This window comes from Rhinolophus sinicus, linkage group LG16 (assembly GCF_036562045.2).
Source record: "Rhinolophus sinicus isolate RSC01 linkage group LG16, ASM3656204v1, whole genome shotgun sequence".
NCBI classification, from domain to species: domain Eukaryota; kingdom Metazoa; phylum Chordata; class Mammalia; order Chiroptera; family Rhinolophidae; genus Rhinolophus; species Rhinolophus sinicus.
Window position 1 is genome coordinate 34589478 of NC_133765.1, and position 19987 is coordinate 34609464.

Consider the following 19987-nt stretch of genomic DNA (forward strand, 5'->3'; position numbering starts at 1 on the left):
TCCCAGGATGCAGTGGCGTCTCTCATACCCACTTCCGAGATTGCTCGGGAGCACGGCATGCTGGGACATATGGTTTCTAAGCAACTGTTAAGTCATTGTATTGCATTCTGGGATTGGTCCTTTTTAAACGTGAAGGAAGCTCGAGTAAGTCAGAATGTGTTAAAACAATATGGGTTGTCCCTGTTATGCGTCATCTAAGGCTGAAAAATCAGAGCACGGCGCACGGTTCTTCACAGATTCTGGTGTGCGTACTAAACAGCAACAAGAGAATTAGGAACTTCAGTTTTGCCACCAACTACCTTTGTGATCCTGGACAAGCGACTTCAGTTTATTGGGTTTCACATTTTCATGAAAAACTGTATCATTAAACTATTTTAAATTTGTTGCAGCTTTTGGTGGCTTCTCGTTCAATCACTCATTCATTCAATGACATTTATTTATCACGTTCGATGTAGCAGGCACTGTTCCTAGGACCCGAGGATGCAAGAGTGACCAAAGGTAAGTTACTGCTCTCGAAGCCTACAGTCTAGCAAAAATAAACAAAAATAACCATAATATTCCTGCTCTTGGGTTGAGGGGGATGTTGATAGGTATTCATATTAAGAAATATGTGAAATAGAAACACAGGAAGTAATGGATATATAACAAATTTGACATTATCTGTGGGAGTCAGTGAATTTAGGAATTGAGGTTTGAACTGAAATGTGAAGTGTTAGGAGGGGAGGGTTGGTGGTGAGAACATGGAGGATGAAATTAAGAGCATCCTAGGCTGAAGACACCACACATAGAATGAAAACGCAGAGAGTGGAGCAAGATGAGGCTTAAACATTAGGCCAGTACTCACAAACCACATTAGGGATCCTCTCTCCACCCCCAGAAACCATGTCATTTCCACATTTTAAACAGATGGTGTTTGTGACTCACAAATTTTCATTTTGGTAAGATGACGGACCATTTATCAAAGGATTGCACAGTAAAAAAAGGATTGGAGAAATTTGAAACATTTGGTTAGTCATCATTAGTATATTGAAGGTTAACATTTGGCCGGTCCAAGTTTTTATGGAAAATAAATGACAATGGTAAGAGGATGAGCTTAGATAAAGAATATAAGGTCTTGGACCGAGTCTGGACAAACCAAAGGACTGGGACTGAGAAGGATGAGACAATTACAGAAACTGAAGAATGGCCAGTGGGAGAACTAGGAGTGGGTCCCTCGGAAATTATGTGTAAGTACATTTAAATCACCTTTTGGCCTATGAAACTTATTTAGAATGATATATAAAACTTGTTTCCCTCTCCTCCCACCAACCTACTTCTTAAATGGTATTTATATGGTCTAGGCTAGGTGGAATCAAAATCCATCCAAGTTGGAATCTCATCTGAATTTACCTTCTTCCTCAACACTTGTACACATCTACCAAATCCTGGTCTACCTTCCGAGTTGCCCTCAAAGCCAATTGCTCTATTTATCTTGCCTTAAATATTAAATGTGGCCTAGTTTTACTACTCTGCCTTACCACTGTCTTAAAAGTATCTCCTGGACCGCAACTGTTTCTGTTGCTTACAAGTGAGAATAAAGCCCAAAACATCATGGAATACAAGGCTTTGAAATTAAGAGCACATTAACAGCCAGAAAAAAAAAGGGATAGCAAAGTTTTAAGCAAATAAAAACTATGGAGTATTTCCCCTCAACTTATTTCCAGTTGAGTGAAATAGTTAACTGGCACCCCACCCCCATCCCTGGACTGCAATAATTGATTCAAGTTTAATTACGCAACTTACAATTACCTATATGCCTCCCTCTAGCTTGGCACGCCCCTGGTTACATGTGGCTAGTCCCAACTGGGATGTTCAAACATAAAATACACACTGGATTTAAAATGTAAGTATAAAAATAAGAATACAAAATCTCAACTAAAAATGCTGATTGTGTTCAATTATTTTGGATGCTGTACTAAGTAAATTAGTTTCGTGTTTGAACTTGGCTACTGAATTGCTGTAGACCAGTGTAGGATGCACCATGTCAGTCCTTATGTACGGCCAGCTCCTAAAATACTGTAAAAAAAAACACAGAAAGCAGTGCACGTGTACGTTTGTATCTGCTCTGCCTTACAAACCCATGCAAATTTTTAATGAAATGGGTTTGAGAAGGTATAAACTGAAGAATATGAATTTGTGATGCCAAAATGAAAAATCATGGTGTCATTTCCCCACAAACTTGACTTTGTCCCTTAAGCATGATACCGTTTCTGCACAGAATTATTGTACTCTGGGAAAACTAAATATTTACCAAATACACTAAAACTAATAATACAATCACTTGGTTTTTCTATACCACAAAAATACGCCTAACAAGCAAGTTAGCCAGCCTAACTCTGGTATTTAAAATAAAGGCTTGCCTCACCACTATAGTCTTTCTGCATTATATTGTGCTGCAGTTTTCTAAAGGAATTTTTTTAGGGAAAGCTAAAAATGGACTTTGTTGTAATGAAAGCAAATGAACTACAAGTTCTGTAGTCCCCTCCCCTCCACCAAATTTATGCCCTCGTCAATTTAGTGACAAAGCGGTTTTCTGCTATTTTAGTACTTTATGCTGGAGAAGACTTCAAAGGGATAATGAGCAAAGGGCATACAAAGAACTTGTTATAAGGCACTTTATTAAAATCAAAGTGCTTACATCCCTTTAATGTATTAATCTATTTCCTGAATAACACGGAATATTTAACAAATGCTGTACACCAATTCTGTTCCTTATAATAGTAGGAAAACAGTATTATTTTAGTAAATTTGTTTACGCCTTCCAACACCCTTTTACATTTTTGCGCATCACGGGACTGCCAATAGTGGTTAACTTTTTCTAAAAAAGGCATTTTTAGCCAGTGTTTTCTAATAGCAATTGCAAAATGCTACAGAAATCATAGAACAAATTCAAATAAGAATTCCAGGTAACTTAAATTAACACGTTTTGAGAAAACCATTTTTATTATCACCACCCAGCTTATTTTGTGCTGGATTATGTACCAAATGGCCAGATCTTCTAAAGAACATCTACATAACATTTCTTTCATGTTTCGAGAGATGAAAATAACTGTACAAGGTTAAGTACAAAAGTACACAAGACAGCGGACACGAAAAAATCCATGTATGAGATTTCATCCCACCTGCAGTTTTTACATATTTGAAAAGTAGAAGTCATGAACTAAAAAATATTATCCTTCTGTAGTCCTGTCGAGTTTAATGGAAGTGGGTTTAACCTGATTACAACACTAACACCAGTATCACTGATCTGATATTTACAAAAAATCGTGTTTTTTTTTCAATAAATTAAAGTCAATGCAACACCCATGCAAGCTAGAATGCTAGCTGTTTGGTGAACAAGGACCTGACATCAGAACCAGAAGTCCATAAAGTCCCAAACATTAAGTGTGATCTTTTTCAAACTGCATCCATTCCTCGCATTGATGATGTGAAACCCAATCCCATTCCTCTTTGTGTGTGGGTTTGTGATCTTGCCATTTCATACTGAGCATCGAGATTTCTAAATACTTCTTCCTGTTGCTTCAAAGTCTTGTAACTTTCTTCATCAACTGAGCTACATCCAGCTTCATCTTCACTCTAAGTATCAGAAAATATATTATTAAAATTAATTCAAACGGGAATACGAAGTGCTTCTCTCACTTGACAGTACTGGTAAATCACATTTTTAGGTACATATTTGACCTCAATTACTTGTACTCATTCATTCAACACCTATGGAGTACATGGCAACATTCTTTCTAAGTACTGGGACATAGCAGGATGTAACAAAAGTCAACTTCATTAATGGGCACGAGGAAGAACATGTAGAACACACCAGCTCAGTACAGCTTAGTTTAAACCAAAATAGCTCTTCTATGAAAAACCAACTCCCTTGCTTCCAGGTTGTTGTATGAAATCTAAACCCTGTATCTGTAGTACACTTTACTCAGCAAAAACTCAACTTTCTACATTTTAAAAAAAGTTTCCTTGAAACTGAAAATCAAGAAGATCCTACTCTGTAACCAAGTATCGCTAACCTTAAATGAGTGGTATTTTTTTAACGCAAATTCATTAATTCCTTTTTACAATTTCATTTTTATTTACTAAGAGAAGCTTATGATCTCAAACAATGTTCACCTAAGGTATAAATACACAGTAATAATTTAAAAAACCCTGTTAATTTAAATCAAACAATTTATACTGCCAGATAGCAATAAAAATGTATTATTTTAGTTAATTCTGTGAAGTTAATCTGGAGAACATAAACAAAAGGGCACCAAAAAGGTACCCAGGCTGAAACATCACTGAAATAACTTTGAAGTCAAGAATCAATGTTACCCTGAAAATACAAGTTAGTATGAGTTTTAATATGAAGTGTATATACTCACCTTAATACCCATCAATTTCCTAAATTTGACGTTTTGGTCCTTGTTTCCAAAATTCAGTTTTTCCCATATTTCAGCAGACTGGGATTTGTCCTGTTAAGACACAGTGAACTTTCAGAATATGTAAAATTTAAATCTTTCATAAGGGTATTACATCTCTCCATAACATAGTGTGAAAGAAGCACTAGCACTTATGGCATTCTATCTGTGCAGTTTATAATATTAAGATTTCTATTACAGAGTAATGAAGCAAAGAAATACATTATGATCTTACAAAAAAACCTAAGGATTCTTTCTCCTTAATAAACACACAGTATTACTGGTTTTCTTTGAAAGCCTCACATCATGTGTTTTCAGCCTTCAATAATTGTGGCAAGTTAAACTATCCCAGCCACGTTCTCAGAAGATAAACCCAAACGAATCTTTTCCAACTCCAATTTGTTTTTTCTAATCAATCACTAATTAGGAAAAAATGACAAGAGTGGAATGCAAACACTTAAACTTACCCCTTCTTTCTTGCCTTGCCAAAGCATTTTCCTTTTTTTCTCTTGTTCAGCAAATTTCATTGGGTTCACAGCGGCTGGGTTGTAATAGCTAGGCACAGCTATTCCGGTCTCTGCCAAAGCTTTGGCCTGTAAGGCTGCCATCTGAGCCGCCATAGCAATCTGAGGAGTCACTTGTGTTCCTGACGCCAACAGGGCAGCTACATTGAGTACTGAACCTCCAGTAGCTGCAGCTGCTGAGAGAAGAGTATGGATTTTATACCAAAACAAACCTCCTGATTTGCAGTACTACATAACTTATATGTAAGTTACTAATTTGCAAAAAGGCCTATTTCCACCAAATATAAGGAAATGACTGAGTGTTAGGTTATAAAGCAAAAACACTTTACCAACATTTACTGTATGTATGTATGTATGTATTTATTTTAAGTGTGTTTTTCCAGGACCCATTAGTTCCAAGTCAAGTAGTTGTTTCAATCTAGTTGTGGAGGGCACAGCTCAGTGGCCCATGTGGGGATCGAATCGGCAATCTTGTTGGTAAGAGCACTGTGCCCTAACCAACTGAGCTAACCGGCTGCCCTGAATGTATTCTAAAGCAGAGATATTTCTATATATGTCTGACATGTACTAACATTTCATTTACTTCGAAAATGAGAATTCTGCAAATAATAAAAAGGTATGATTTCAAGGGAAATGAACTATGGTGCTTGTGGCTTAACTTATAACACAATGAAAATTTTTATTTGCACAATTCTTTAGATTTACAAAATGATTTGACATTTGACACTTGTAACAAACATTTTAAAATATTAAACAGGTATTGTGCCTTTAACCAATACTAAAAAGGGAAGTACCATGCCTGATATTTCCATTTTAAATGGCTGAGTCAAGTTTTGCATCAATCTTCTGTAAACAGAAAGACTTCTAATTACATATTTTTTCTGTCAGTCCAGAATATAAGCTTATATAGTTCTTAAGTTACTAACAGTCCCATAATTCCAGTTATGTAAGTTTTGTTATAAAACAGCAGTTCGTAAATTTTTAGATTAGTTTGAAAAGTACCACTATTTACTAGGAATGTCAAGAAAAAACAGAAACAAAAAAAACACCTTCCAGGTTACATTTCATACAATTCAACAGTAAGTTCTCTCTGATCACCTTCAATCACCCACAGGAAATGTTTGTGTTAAGTCTAAAAACTTAATTTTTGAACAGTAAGACATAATACATTCCAGCTCAGGCCACCATCTTTAATAAACTGCATTTCCAAAATCTGAACTAAGACATGTGCAGTGATGGCTAAAGTGCTACATGAACAATAGTCACTATTTACTTGTCAGAATGACCTGCATATATCAAATCAGAAATATAAATGCATAAAGATTTTACGAGGTAGGAAAGTAACACTAAAAACAAAATGTTCACATTTCAACAACAACAAAAAATCAGACAGCATACTGACGGGTAGTTGGAATTAGAGGTAGGTGAATTTTCTTCCTATTTTCTGAACTTTCCAAATTTTCTACAAAGAAATGCCATACTTCCATGATAAAGAAAAAAAATTACCTGCCGCTATTTCTTGTTGTTTTTGTTTTTCAACCATTTCCTTTTCTCTCTGTTCTTGTAACTTCTTTGCCCTTTCCAACCTGTCAAAGACCATTTAAAGAAATTTAAAATAACTCCATATAAACCAATATTTATCTTTGTATTTCTCCATGTGTATGCATGTGTAGACACAAAACACTTTATACACGATTTTAAATTAGGTTAAACAGTTCCCCAAATTGATATCTGCATGTGGGGGAAAAAAAGCAATCATTCTTATAATGGTAATCACAGCTAAAGAATATTTCAATACTGGTTTTAAACAAACATTTAATTCACCAAATAGCCAAAAACTGGAATAGTTTTTATACAGTTCCCACAGAGAATGATTAAAAACATAAAAATTAATCTTTACCAGTGCTTACAAGAATATTAAATCTTGCAAATGACATACTGAGAGCTGAGTAAATCTTAAGAGTATATTAATTAGTAAACGATGTTACCAAATGCTTCTTGGGGAAGGCTGATACAGAATAAGGCCAATCAAAACATGCAAATAATAATTTTTATATTTAAAGACTTCATTATTACATAACTTCAGACTAATAATTAAAACAAAAAACCCCAAACAAAAACGGGTACACAAATCCGAACTGCAATCCCCTATATAATTTTATAAAAATGTGTTGCCAAGTCAGTACCTACTTCCTATGTAACAAATCCTAAGTAATATCATCTTCATGACTTCCTGAAAGAGAAACCCTTTCTTTGAAGAATTCCTTGATTTACCAATGTAAAGTTAAATGCTACCTCTTTCTCCTTTGAATGTGGTATAAAGGTGCAAGGATTGGGGGAAAGGTTGTTTTGGGGGGCTACCGGTAGTAAAATACAGTGGTAGTAACTGGCATTTGCTTTAATAAATACTGAACTTTTATATAAAAGGAATCTAAATAATCTATAATTTTGTTCCCTTTTACTGAGCACATATGCAAAAAAAGACAGTACAGACATGACTTTGTCCTTAGGAATAAGTTTCTGATCAGGGGTAACATTAAAATACAGGTTCATGTATGTTAAAAATACTTCCAAAGCAGTTTTAAAATTCTGTCTTTATTGAAAAACAAACAGCCTACACACTAGATTTTCATTAACAAAATACCCTCCTTCAAATTTCAAGGTAGCCAAGGAGTAATCTGGTTATCCTGAAATACCACATAAATCCTGAAATTTCATGTAAACTTGTCATCTGAAAATCACTAAGGAGGTTATTTTTTAACTCAAAGTTTTAGGTGCTAGCAACAGTTTCAACTTTAATAAAAGCCAAAAACTAAAACACAGTAAACTTGTAGTAAGAAAGAATTAACTTTAAGGCTTAAAAAAAATACCTGTCAGAATTAACGGACCATCCTTTATAAATTGGTTCAAATATTGTGGTTATTTCCTAATTCTGTTGATTTTAGTTTCAGAAAGAAAATATGATTGACTACTATTGGTTGCACATTTAAAATGGCCATTGCAGGTTTGGAATTAAAATGAACATCATTCACCAAGGTGAATGGGACGAAGAAGGGGTGAGCTCACACCTTTGCTGCTGCTGTTCAGCTGGAGTTTCTGCCAGGCTGGGTTCACAGGGCAGCAGCCCATCAGGTTACATTGTGATAACTGTATTTTTGCAATAAAAAAAAAATACAAACTCAATTTCATAAAGAAAAAAAAAAATCAAAAGAGTAGTTTTCAGAATATGGAAAAACCTGCCAACAAGGACTTTGATTTTACTCTACGTCTTGCCTCTCTAGCTGAGGGAGTTCTTTCGATGTTTTTGCAGGTTTCAGTAAGATATTGCTGTGTGGTCTCACAATCACCCATTAAAAAATACAATGATCTCCCTATGCCATCAGCAGTAAAATTTATAAAATCAAATAAATTGGCTCACAAAATTATTTCTTCAAAATAAGAAAACTACTGACAGAATTCTTATTGCTTCAAAGACTTTGTTTTCTTGAGGAAGAAAAACAAGAAGTTTTAGAGGCAAAATTAACAAAGTTCTTAAATCAGATTTAAGATTTTTATGTTTCAATTGCAAATTAAAAATATTTAGCAGTCCCGAGTTGAGAACGGATCATGAAGGAAAAAAAGAGGACCTGTTGCAGCCATCGCAATGTTTCTGATTGTGCAATAAGTAAATGTTTATGACGAGAATTAAACCACTTAGTTCTAGATCACAAGGATATTATGGTATTCATGTGTAGATTTAATTAGCTGACTTTTCCTGACTGAAAACATTCATTTTCTCCACACAACTGAGTCTCTACTGTCAAGCTGAGAAGGGAAAAAAAATGCATCAAATAAAAAAATATGCGCACCTCCTAGCTAAAGCTTCTTGTGCATCCATTGCTGTGTTTCTGCCTCTGAAAGGAGGTGGACTAGGAGTTTGGCTTAAACTTCTGCTAAATCTTCTTGGCTTTTCAATTCTCTTCTTTCTGTCTCTGTAATAAATCATATTTTACATGTCTCAGTACGGCCAAGTAATAACGACTACTTTGTTGAATCAAAATCAATTACCTTTACATGGTTCAACAAAAACCCAGCTGTACAGGAAATACATTTTGAACCCTTTCCTTTCCATCTCTGTCCTACCTCTTCCACAGAGCCCAAGTTCCTTGAGTGTATGGCTAGTTTTCTGTAAAGGTCATTTAACCACCTGTTACTGATGAACATTTAGGTTGTTTCTAGTCTTCTTCTATTACACCCAATATTGCAAAGACTAGTCTCGTACATGAGTCACTTTATGCTTCTGTAGGTCGATATATAGAACAAATTCCTAGTAGTGGGATGGATAGATTAAATGTTCCTAGTATTTAATCTAATGAATAAATGAATTTGCAGTTTTTTAAAAATACAAAGTATGAGTCACTAAAAACAGAATTAGAAAAAAAAGATAAAAAAAAGTCATCGATTAGAATAAAATCCAACATTTCAAAACTAGAAATGTCATAAATAATGATCTGAATTGCCCAAATGGCAATTAAAAATTTAATGGTCTAATTACCATGTACCTTAAAGATTCACTAAATCTCAAAGTTAGTAAAATCAAATTTGTAAACTACTACAAACTAAAACCACTGATTAAAAACTGATTAAAGGGCCGGCCCAGTGGCTCAGGTGGTTAGAGCTCCATGCTCCTAACTCCGAAGGCTGCCGGTTCGATTCCCACATGGGCCAGTGGGCTCTCAACCACAAGGTTGCTAGTTCAATTCCTCGACTCCCGCAAGGGATGGTGGGCTGTGCCCCCTGCAACTAGAAAACGGCAACTGGACCTGGAGCTGAGCTGAGCCCTCCACAACTAAGATTGAAAGGACAACTTGACTTGGAAAAAACGCCTGGAAGTACACACTGTTCCCCAATAAAGTCCTGTTCCCCTTCCCCAATAAAATCTTAAAAAAAAAAAAAAACACTGATTAAAATGATCAAACAAGTGATGAACCACGTTACTGGAATAAGGTCCAGCTTTTTATTTCAGTCTTTTATAGACTGACTGAAGAAGCAATAAACAAAAAAGTTTTCCCATTATTTTAGTCAGTATCTGTGACTATAGATATAATACGTTAATTATCTTAGGTAAATGAGTAGAGAATAAACATACTGTCTGAATACTTAGAATTAATTTTCTCCCATGCTCATTATTTTACTTCCTATCTCAATAAATTAAAGCCTCCTTCCAATTAAGAAAGGTTTAAGCTAATCTTTTTTAAAAAATTAAATTTACTGGGATAACACTGGTTAATAACATAAAGTTTCAGGTGTACAATTCTGTAACACATCATCTAAGCTCATCTTTTTCAGTATCTGAGATACTACATGCAGCACGGTGGGCTAAGCACATACATTGACTTTACATGGACACACACTTTGGACCTGGTGTAGGTTTTACCATTTAATAACTGTACGACTTTGGGTTTCTTGGGCAAGTTACTCAACCTAAGTCCAATGGGCCTAGCTCATAAAACTGGTATTTTGAGAATCAGGTGACTAATATATGGAAAAAGCTTTGCCATAATATATAGCACAAGATAGGGATGCAATAAATGTAAGCTATTGTAATTATAAAATAAACACAATGAGTCCAGTGTTCAAAACAACTGAAGTATTTTAATGGGACTATTCACACCTGCACTTCACAGGGGATCTGATCAAATTAGACCATGTGAGAATGCTCTACCAGTAGTTAGGTTTGTTCTTTCTTGGTCAGGATGATTAAAATATTTTATAATCTGTAAATAAATTCGGATCCATAATTTACATGTCCTCAAACTGACAGAAGCCAAACAGACCCCGCAAGGGGCCTGTCTGATTCTACTCAACACGAATACCTACCGACTTCTGCTCCTTGTCCTGCTCCTGCTCCTACTCCTATGCCTGTGTCTGGATCGTGAGCGGGAACGGGATCGTATCCGACGTTTTCTTTCCCTGCTTCTGGATCGTGATTTTTTCCTCTCCCTGCTTCTGGATCGTGACTTCTTCCGCTCCCTACTCCGAGATCGAGACTTCTTCCGCTCCCTGCTTCTACTACGATGACGCCTGAAATTAAAGGACACAAATTTACAGTTAAAAATTCTGTCTTTTTCAATGACAGACATTACAAATTAGTTTTCAGTAGCATATGCAGTCAAGACAGGCAATAAACTGGTCTGTATTATGTACAGAAAGGATAATTTGAGGTTTTTAATGGCAGGAGTTATAAACAAAAATTTGACCTTTGTTCTTGTCTGATGATTCTTCAGGAACACAGTAAAGCCATATAACGTCAAAAATGTAATGCATCCTACCCCAACTTAAGATTAATAGTTTCTATTGCCTTACTAATAATGTATTTATAAAATTTAAGGGTAATATGCTTAAGTTAATCTATTACTGAAAACTTTTGACCAACTCTGATAGCACATAATCCCCATAGAAATCTCCAAATAAATATTGGCTTCTTAAAATAAAAATCCCACAACTGTGAGCCATGAACCAGTTTTTCATTCTACACAAGAGAAAACCTAGATTAGAATTTAGCAGCAAACAAATGCTACATCAGCAACGTAAAAAGGAGTGTTATGTTGGCTTAAATTATATAAACATAGTTCAGCAATGATTTTTTTTCACTGCAGAAGACAGATAAATCAAGAAGTTAAAAGAAATATATAGTCCCTGATTGAATGTTAAGCGTAACTGCCCCTCATCCCCAGTCTTGGACACCATTACCGCTGCCTGTATAGAAAGCAAAGCCCAAAAGATTCCAGCTGTCAGCAGACATTAGTGTGCACAGGAATAGGCCAAGTTAGCAAAAAATATCAATGTTCCAGTTAAGATTTTGGGGGCTATTGCTGGGTTAACGAGAAGCTTTGTGTAACTTAGGAGCTCTTTCGAAGGCAATAACTATACTATAAACACCGTTAACTACTTACCTTTCCCGGGACCTAGATCTTGAGTGACTTTTGCCTCTTGATGACTTTCTTTCTTTGCGTTTGTGTCTGTCCTCACCATTTTCAGATGAATTGGGTCGCTCTCTTCCTTTATCGGAAGAATGTTCTTTGTCATTATGTTCCTCAGACTTGTGTTTCTTAGAGGACTTATCTTTGGGTTCATGTCTTCTTGCCTGTTTTAAGAAGAAGTTGGTTCTTTCAGGAAAATAGTGCAACAAAGAGAGTTAGTATGGGTATCAATGAACAAAAATGTTGTGATGCAACATTAGTAACCTTAGGAGTGTGTGGCAAATTTAAAAACTGACCTAGTTTCACATCACCCACATGTTGCAGATGTATATGACTAATTTTAATTTTGCTTTATAAATCCCCAAAATGCAGTTTCCTCCCCAATATTTTCAATACCACAATTAAAACGATTTTCAATGTGACTATTAAAAACCATTATGTCAGAAAAACAGGCATCCCTCTTGTTTCTTCTGTCTAACGTAAGGGAAGTACACACGTATCAAAAACTTTAACATTTTCCCAACAAACCTTTTAGATGAACAGATCAAGTATATACATCAACTTCTAAATCCAGAGTACGTAACATCATTTGAAGTTTAAATAGTTAACGATAATGAATAGTAAGGACACAAAGAAATGCACCAGAAAATGCATTTCCAATTATGTAGCTAAGTAACAGTTTACTAAGTATGATTATTTTCTGCAATTTCAAATTACTTTACGCAGAGTTGAAGTGTCCTTTTTATAGCTATACTGCCACGTCCTCTCTAAAAGACGTCTCTTGACTTTTCTCCCAATGTCTAAACTCTGAAGCAATCATTTTCATCTTGCAATATCCCAATAGGCTTGGAGTTCTACTACATTTCATGTACCTAGGATAGAAAACGGCAACCGTATCTGTTTTAATTTTTATGAAATCAAACTAGGTATAGCATAATTAATCCCCAAACCATTACACAATACATACTTCTTCCATACTCTGAAGGATTAAAAACCAAGGCTTTCACTTTCACAATATATACATTCAGAGACTGAGCTAAAATTAATTATATGATCAAGTCTCCATCCTACACTGACCCCTAATTAGGAAGTGCTATAAAGATTAGATTTCCCTACATTAATATTTGTCAACTCCATCTTGTAGCTCAAGTTGAAAATCCTTCGCATCTCAGAATCTCAATTTTAAAGCTGGAAAGAGACACAGACCCTCTAATTCCTCTTACTTAATGTATGACTAAACTAAGATCTAGAGTCACAAAGCTACATATCAGCAGAGCCGAACCCAGACCCCACGTTCTTCTGATACTCAGGCCACTGCTTTTCCTCAATAAGACACTTAATTATCTCATGTTTCCCAAAATAGACCACAGCATATTTCTTTCCACTCAACTTTTCTTAAAAACAAAGAAACTTGGCCAAACACTTTAGAACATGCATGATGATATATCTGAAAACGATGATAGTATGTAATTTTGCAGAAAAATAAGAGACCTGGAGACACAGCTACATTTTAGTTTCACTGCCAGTTCTCTATAATATGAGCTTATAAAAATATTTCCTTGATTTTGCCATATAGTGGCAAACTGGAAAAGCTTTAAGTGGTTAAACTTCCAAAGGTTTTAGTTTATTTCAAACCAGTTTTCCAAATGTAACATTACTATTAATTTTTGTAAAAACACCATTAAAACCCTTAACTGATTTAAGATATACTTAAGGGAAATAGGAGTTTGAATGACTAATAGTTACCTTATCATGAAGTAGGCTTATTATTTTGCTATCTGAGTCTGCAGCGTCTTCAGTTCAGTCTCTTCGCGCATTAGCACGCTGAGTATGATTTATTATAGAAATGTTATCATGTGAACTAAACAAAATAGTCATTTTCACAAAAACTCTCCTAAATTAAAAATGTAACAGAGCTTCCATTAGGGGAAGAGGTGAAGTCCCTGCCCACATTTGTTTCAGGAGTCCCTTGCCCAGCCCCCGAAAGATTCTGCTCCCTTTTTGGTTGCTACTTCTTCTCTTCTTTGATGGCTCGCCCCTTGTCTTCTCAGGTGGGTGAGCAACTGAACTCCTTTGCAATACAGCTGCTGCCTTTCTTTTTCCTCAAGTTTTGCTGTCACCACCACCTTTCCAGCTATCTCTGACACTTGAATTTCAAAATTCAATACCACTATTAAGGAAATAGAACTCACTTACTAATGAAAAGAGGACTCTTATTACCTTCAATAAAGAAAAAGTAGCCCATAATATCTAGGGTATTGCTAATTTAGAAATCCTGAGCAGTCATCAGGCATAAGGAGACTCGGGACCTCAGATTAATGGAAGCTCTGTGTGACAGGCCTAAAAAAACCAATTATATTCTTCACATGAAATTTTTATTGTGAATATTTTCACAACATAATAAAATTAAGTTTTTGAATGAACTTTTCAGATAAACAACGATCTTCTTGAAAAATGATGAATCATGCTTATTTTATAACCCAATTAACCTTTTAAATTTCAAGTTTTGGTACTTACCTTGACAATATCATATATTCACACAAACATTTCTACCAGATACTTTACAAGTATTTTAAAGTGCCTATTCACTACAAAGTGTTAATTACCTCTTTGCTTCTGCTCCGGCTCCTGTGTTTTCTTCCTTCATTGTCTGTGAAGTCACAAAAATTGACCATAAGCAAAGATACAAAAACATCTCAAACACAAATTCCAATACTCATATTATAAGAATAACTTCCAGTTCAATCGGCTAACTAAAGATGCTACTTCCTAATTATCTTCCCAAAACTACGTTTTTATGGCAGGGTAGGATTATTCTACTAATTGCCATATAGCAGCAAAATGGTAAAGTTATTCTATTATTAATAACATTAATATTAATACTGTACACACTTCAAACAAATCAAGCAACGTGAACAAACCAGAATGTAATCGAGACAGAACTAAGCAAAAAAAGTTCCATGACAAGTCCAAACAGACTATCTTTTAGGCAGTTGAACTCTTAGTATTTTACAAAACATTTGATTAGCCTAGGCCATAGAATATTTATAAAGGCGTTTACAAACTCCTTCATAAAGAGGCAAACAAGAGCAAAAAGAATGCAAAAGAAAATAAACAGGTTGAATTATATTTGGTATACGTAATCAAAACGATGTTATAGTTTAGAAAAATCCCTATTAATACTGGTTATAATACTGTAGTTTCAAATATTAACATACAGGTGAAAATTACATTTGACCATTTTGTAGATGATTATCTGTGGACACAAAGGATAAACAGAGCTTGGGCCTTAACTTTTAAACTCATTACTATTCTATTTCTCACTTAACATCTTAAGTAGCAATACTAGTTTTCTTTTTTTTAAAAATAGCAAAACACCATGCTTTTTATATTATGTTAGTCTAGTTTTCTAATGAAACAAATAGGAGCATTTTAAAATGCCAAATCTCTTGCTTCAGAAGTATTCTAACATTAAGTTAAAAAAAAAAAAAAAAAAACCAGGTTAAAAATGTTTCTGCAACTTATGTCAAAGAATGTTAAATAAGTTCAGAATAATGTATCACTGCCTAGACAGACATCTTTCAAAATATCATTTTGCCAATGTTGAAAGAATGAAACAATCATTTTAGGGTTAACAAATAGTTACCATGACACAAATTTAAACATGCATTGTTGCCTCTGGACAAGTTATAAAATTTCTGCATTAGAAAAGCTATATTTAAATTCTCCAGAAAATTACCAATAGGCTTTCAGTATCAACTTCTAAGCTGGGTAGAACACATGCTATCAGTATCAATAAACTAACTTTATGTCTTAGACACATGAATTGTAACAAATGCTGGTATATATTAGCGTTTATTATCATTTCCAACAATTCATACCTGACTTGCGTTTTCTTTCTCTCGACCTTGATCGTGATCTTGAATAATGATGTTTTGATGCTCTAGGAGAAACAGATACATCTGACTGCTCTTTTTTCTTATCTCTATCTGGGGATGTCTTTTCTGGGGCTAGTCCATCTCGTTCTGTATCACTAGCCTAAAAGTTTAAGGAAAAATGATTTTAAGTTCTTAGTTACATTTTAAGTATCTCCAATTTCTTAAGAGAGGGAGCAAAAGATAGTCATCCCTGAATTTTACAAAACAACCCCCCCACCACACACACACAAATTAGAGTGGCTGATTTCTAAGTAGCTAAATATGCTTTGTACCTAATAAATAGGCCTGAATAAATTGAAATGACTAACCCAATACCAAAGATGTATGTAAGATGTATCTTAATTTTTCAGTCATTATCTTTTTAACTTTCAAAACAGCGGGGGAAAGGGGAAATAAGGTTTCCAAGTATTTCCAATAAACACTCAAACAGAAAATATAGTCCATTTTAGAATTGTGAACTCAATTAGTCAACTTTACCAATACTATTATTTTAAATTAGCACATACTAAAAAGGCATTTTAAATGAGCTGTTAAAGGTTAGAGAGTCTCAAGACTGTAAAATCATAAACAGCAGAAAGAATGCTTCTGAAAAGAGTAAACAGAAAATTAACTTACCTATCTGAGAACCCAACTTTAATTTCATTAACCCTCTTTAATGAAAACAGCCCCTTGGCACAGTGCCGCTTCAAAATATGGTCTGCCTCTCCTCACACACGCTCTGGGCTATGGAAACATTAAGTTGTTTCTGCTTTAAAGCATTTTGAAGTTATCACAATATAGATTAAAATTAAAACAGTCAAGTGCACACACTCTTTCCGAGAGGCCTGATTTACCTCAAAGAGTAGGTTCCCTCATCTAAATATCACTTCTTTGTTTTCCAGGCAATTTCACCTGCTTTGCCCATAACATAGTACTGAGCACAAAAATCAATCCATGTTTAAGGAACAAATGAATTTCAGTTATTGTTTCCCATTAAAAAATATTTCTCTGGCTCTGCTGAAGTGTGTGGCTCAAATAACAAGAGTACCACAAAAGAAAAAATTGATTTAAATGAGTCCCAGAATAGATAATATGCCTGGGGAGCAGATTACTTAGGACAGGGTTGGCGAACTATGGCCTTTGAGATAAGAATGGTTTGTACCTTTTAAAAAGTGTCATTAAAACGAGAACAAGCAAGCAAGGAATGTGACAGACTCTAACGTGTCCACAACGCGTAAAGTATTTATGATCTTGTCCCTTGCAGAAGAGAGCTGGATTGGATAAATATGGAATCACAATAAAATTTCAGTAAGAGGAATAATCCTATAATGAACTTCTTCCCTTAGGAAGATTAGTCCAGAAAATAAACGCCAAATAAATTAAATGGAGAGTATTTTAAAAAACGAAGCATAAGAGGCTGCATTATTCCAACTATTTACAGAGTATCAAAAAAGTGTCAAACTCCACACTACTCTAGGAATAAAGTGATAAATTAAAAGGCAAAAATTTATAGCCTAGTTGGAACTGAAGACATAAATTATGTGTTAAGCCTCTTTTGATGGTACCAAAAAAACCTAGTAACAGAAGGAAGCAACTAAATACTGGAGAGGCTCTCCTTTGAGCATTCGAGCCTGTCCAGTTTTCCCTGTATCTATGTATGATTTCTGCAATCATAAAATTTTTGTGCTGAAGGGCTTTCAACCCTTAGAATTGAGTTCAACTTTCTCATTTTACAGATGAGATTCAGCAACATCAGCTGACTCACCTAAGATGGTACTCTTCACTGTACATTAAATAAATGATGCTGTATCACACAATTAAGGATGATTGTGATTCACAACTAACATCGGTCAGTTTCTTTTATTCTTGTTCTCATCACTCTTAAGGACTATTTCAGATACATCTGTAATATGCTAAGTATTGGTAAAGCTTACACTTGGTTAAAAAAAACAATCACAAAAACTTGAAGCACTGCTGTCACTTTTCTCAGTGCACACCACTTTTCTGCCCAAGAGAGATTACATCAGGAAGCACTGGCACATCTCTCCTTTTACCGAGATCATGACTAGAATTGAAACATTTCCATGGAAAAGCTAGCCAGGCAATAAAAGTTTTCAGTCAATGGTTTACTTAACTAGTACATGCTTAACATCACAGAAGCCTGGCAACAGGGAAGTCAAGTAAATGCCCTTGGCTTAAGGGAAGCCACCCTGTGATACAGGCTAATAACTTACACCAAATAGCAATTTTCATCTGTAAAATATACCATAGGACAACAACAAAATCACCCTATCACTAAACAGATATGAGTGATAGGTGGTTGCTTAGATCAGGCAAAACTTTGTATTTCCATGACGCTATTTTATAGCAGCAGAACGAATAAAGGTATCCCTCCCAATCAACTGAATTATTAACATTTCTCTGAAAATTCCTAAGGTTTATTTTTATTTACTAGGGATCTCTATAAACCTTAAATGCTATCTGCAAAACTATCCTCTACTCTAGCATTTGCTCTATTAGAAGGCCACCACTACTTCTTAAAATTTACATCTGGTTTAAAACCTTAACAACGCCCAAGACACAGTATACAAATCTCCCAGTGTAAAGAAGGAAGATGGGATTTAATAATAGGCCACCTCTCCAGTGAATTGTGTCTTTTTATTGAATGAGGCACTGCAGAAACAAATGTTTGAATTGATTTCATTTTTAAGAAATATTTTGAGCCCAAGTAAAATACTATTTTTTACTTAAGTACACTAAGAGGCCTAAAATACTATGAAATAAGGAAAACATTAAACTGATCGGTTACATAAATACCGAATAGCTTGCCAACTGTTTGAAACCTTATTAAAAAAAAAAAAAATCGGTCCCAAATTCAACCAATTTCGTATGGGGCAGGGGAGGGCTTTCTAATTACAGACATCTCAAATATTATAACAGTAAAGTCCATTATTTTTCGTTATGCTTGCCAGTCTTCTATTTTCAAAAATGAGAAGATAAATCTTTAGTGGAAAGAAGTGCAAAATGCCTGCACTTTTCTTTTAACAGGGTAAGTAAAAATTAAGTAATCACACAATAACGCGACGCATCAGAATTGGGCATTTATTGCCCAAAGCAGGCTTATTGTTCACAAGAGGTCACTTAAGACCTGTGGTTCTTATTTAAGGTTAAATGGGTCAATGAAGTGTTCTAAAATTTAAAGGACCAACGCCAAAGATAAAGCTTGATTATAACGCTTCCCCAACACTTCAAAATGATTACATCACGAGCTGCTCCAGAAACCGAGCAGCAATCAGAATTCGTAATTCCAAAGCTTTCTTATTAAGCCGAATTGTTACTCCCTTTCAGCAACACCTTCCCCAGTTCCTTACTGAGAAATAAATTAAGGTTTTTCACAGACGGAACACGAATTGAAATTATGCAACTAGTCATTTTATTGCATGCAGGCAAAGAAAAAAACCGCTGCAAGACTGCTCTTTTAACACTCTATCCCTTACAGACCCTTTCCGGCCCAATACTTTTCAGAGACCAACCGATCCCTTTTTTCTCTTCCCCAGTACTTCCCCTCCGCGAACAGATATTCCCAAGTCCTAATGAAACTCAATATAAATTACTAACCGAGCAAGCTACACTGGAGGCAGTCCTGTGGGCCGAAAGGAAGAAAGTTCTGGAAAAAAAGACACTCCCGGCAGCTCCCAGCCCCCATCGACGCCGCCTTATTCCCCCTCCCTACAGCAGGCAGCCATGATAGCGGGCGCAGAAGGCTGCCGCGGCGCCATTTTGTCCACACACGAGCGGGTAACAGCTCTGGGAGCGGTTCACCCACTCTTTGGAGAGTAGCAGAGAAACATCTTTGGCTTACAAACTCAGATTCGTCACCTACCGCCATAGTCCAGAGTCCTGGCCGCTTGGGCGGCACTTCCACTTGCCGCTTTCAACACTACTAGCCGCCCTGATTCTTCGCCACAGACTAAATGGCTCCGGCGAGAGACCCGGATGGCACAAAGGGGATGAGGCCCGGCGCGTCGCACAGCTTGCTGGGACGAAAAGGGGTGGGGATAGGCCTTCTATAGCAACGCGGTTCGAGGCGGTGATTGGTTGTTCTTTTGAAGGTGGGCGTGGAAAGCCAGGGAGAAGGGCGG

The 19987-nt window shown here is 35.7% G+C and overlaps 2 protein-coding genes across 8 annotated transcripts in view; one reads left to right on the top strand and one right to left on the bottom strand.

The window, feature by feature from the left end:
* Positions 1-2640: 2640 nt before the first annotated feature.
* RSRC2 (arginine and serine rich coiled-coil 2) lies at positions 2641-19889 on the bottom strand. 6 transcript variants are annotated; one of them, XM_019734068.2, is made up of 10 exons: positions 19729-19889; positions 15810-15966; positions 14535-14578; positions 11902-12092; positions 10826-11029; positions 8815-8937; positions 6473-6552; positions 4910-5139; positions 4407-4496; positions 2641-3615 (listed from the first exon to the last, which is right to left on the bottom strand). In XM_019734068.2, exons 1-10 carry the CDS (start codon positions 19732-19734, stop codon positions 3436-3438), a joined length of 1305 nt encoding a protein of 434 aa, XP_019589627.1. In that variant the 5' UTR covers positions 19735-19889; the 3' UTR covers positions 2641-3435. The 6 variants fall into 6 exon arrangements, with proteins under 6 accessions (XP_019589627.1, XP_019589626.1, XP_019589630.1 ...); XM_019734067.2 differs by having other exon boundaries at positions 4910-5142; XM_019734071.2 differs by lacking the exon at positions 19729-19889 and adding an exon at positions 13675-13752 and having other exon boundaries at positions 11902-12114; positions 15810-15871.
* The window catches only part of KNTC1 (kinetochore associated 1), a 56097-nt gene continuing 55894 nt past the window's right edge, over positions 19785-19987 (top strand). Inside the window, exon 1 of one of the 2 annotated variants that reach the window (XM_074321598.1) lies at positions 19785-19897. The gene's annotated coding sequence lies outside the window, so the exon portion shown is untranslated. Of the gene's footprint in view, positions 19958-19987 lie in introns of both variants that reach the window. The other variant, XM_074321597.1, reaches the window with a different exon arrangement.

Coding starts and splice junctions, on each gene's coding strand:
- RSRC2 (XM_019734067.2), bottom strand. Junction 8,938..10,825: donor AGGACAAGGAGCAGAAGTCG/GTAGGTATTCGT, acceptor GATTTATTACAG/AGACAGAAAGAAGAGAATTG. Junction 4,497..4,909: donor GGCAAGGCAAGAAAGAAGGG/GTAAGTTTAAGT, acceptor GTGTCTTAACAG/GACAAATCCCAGTCTGCTGA.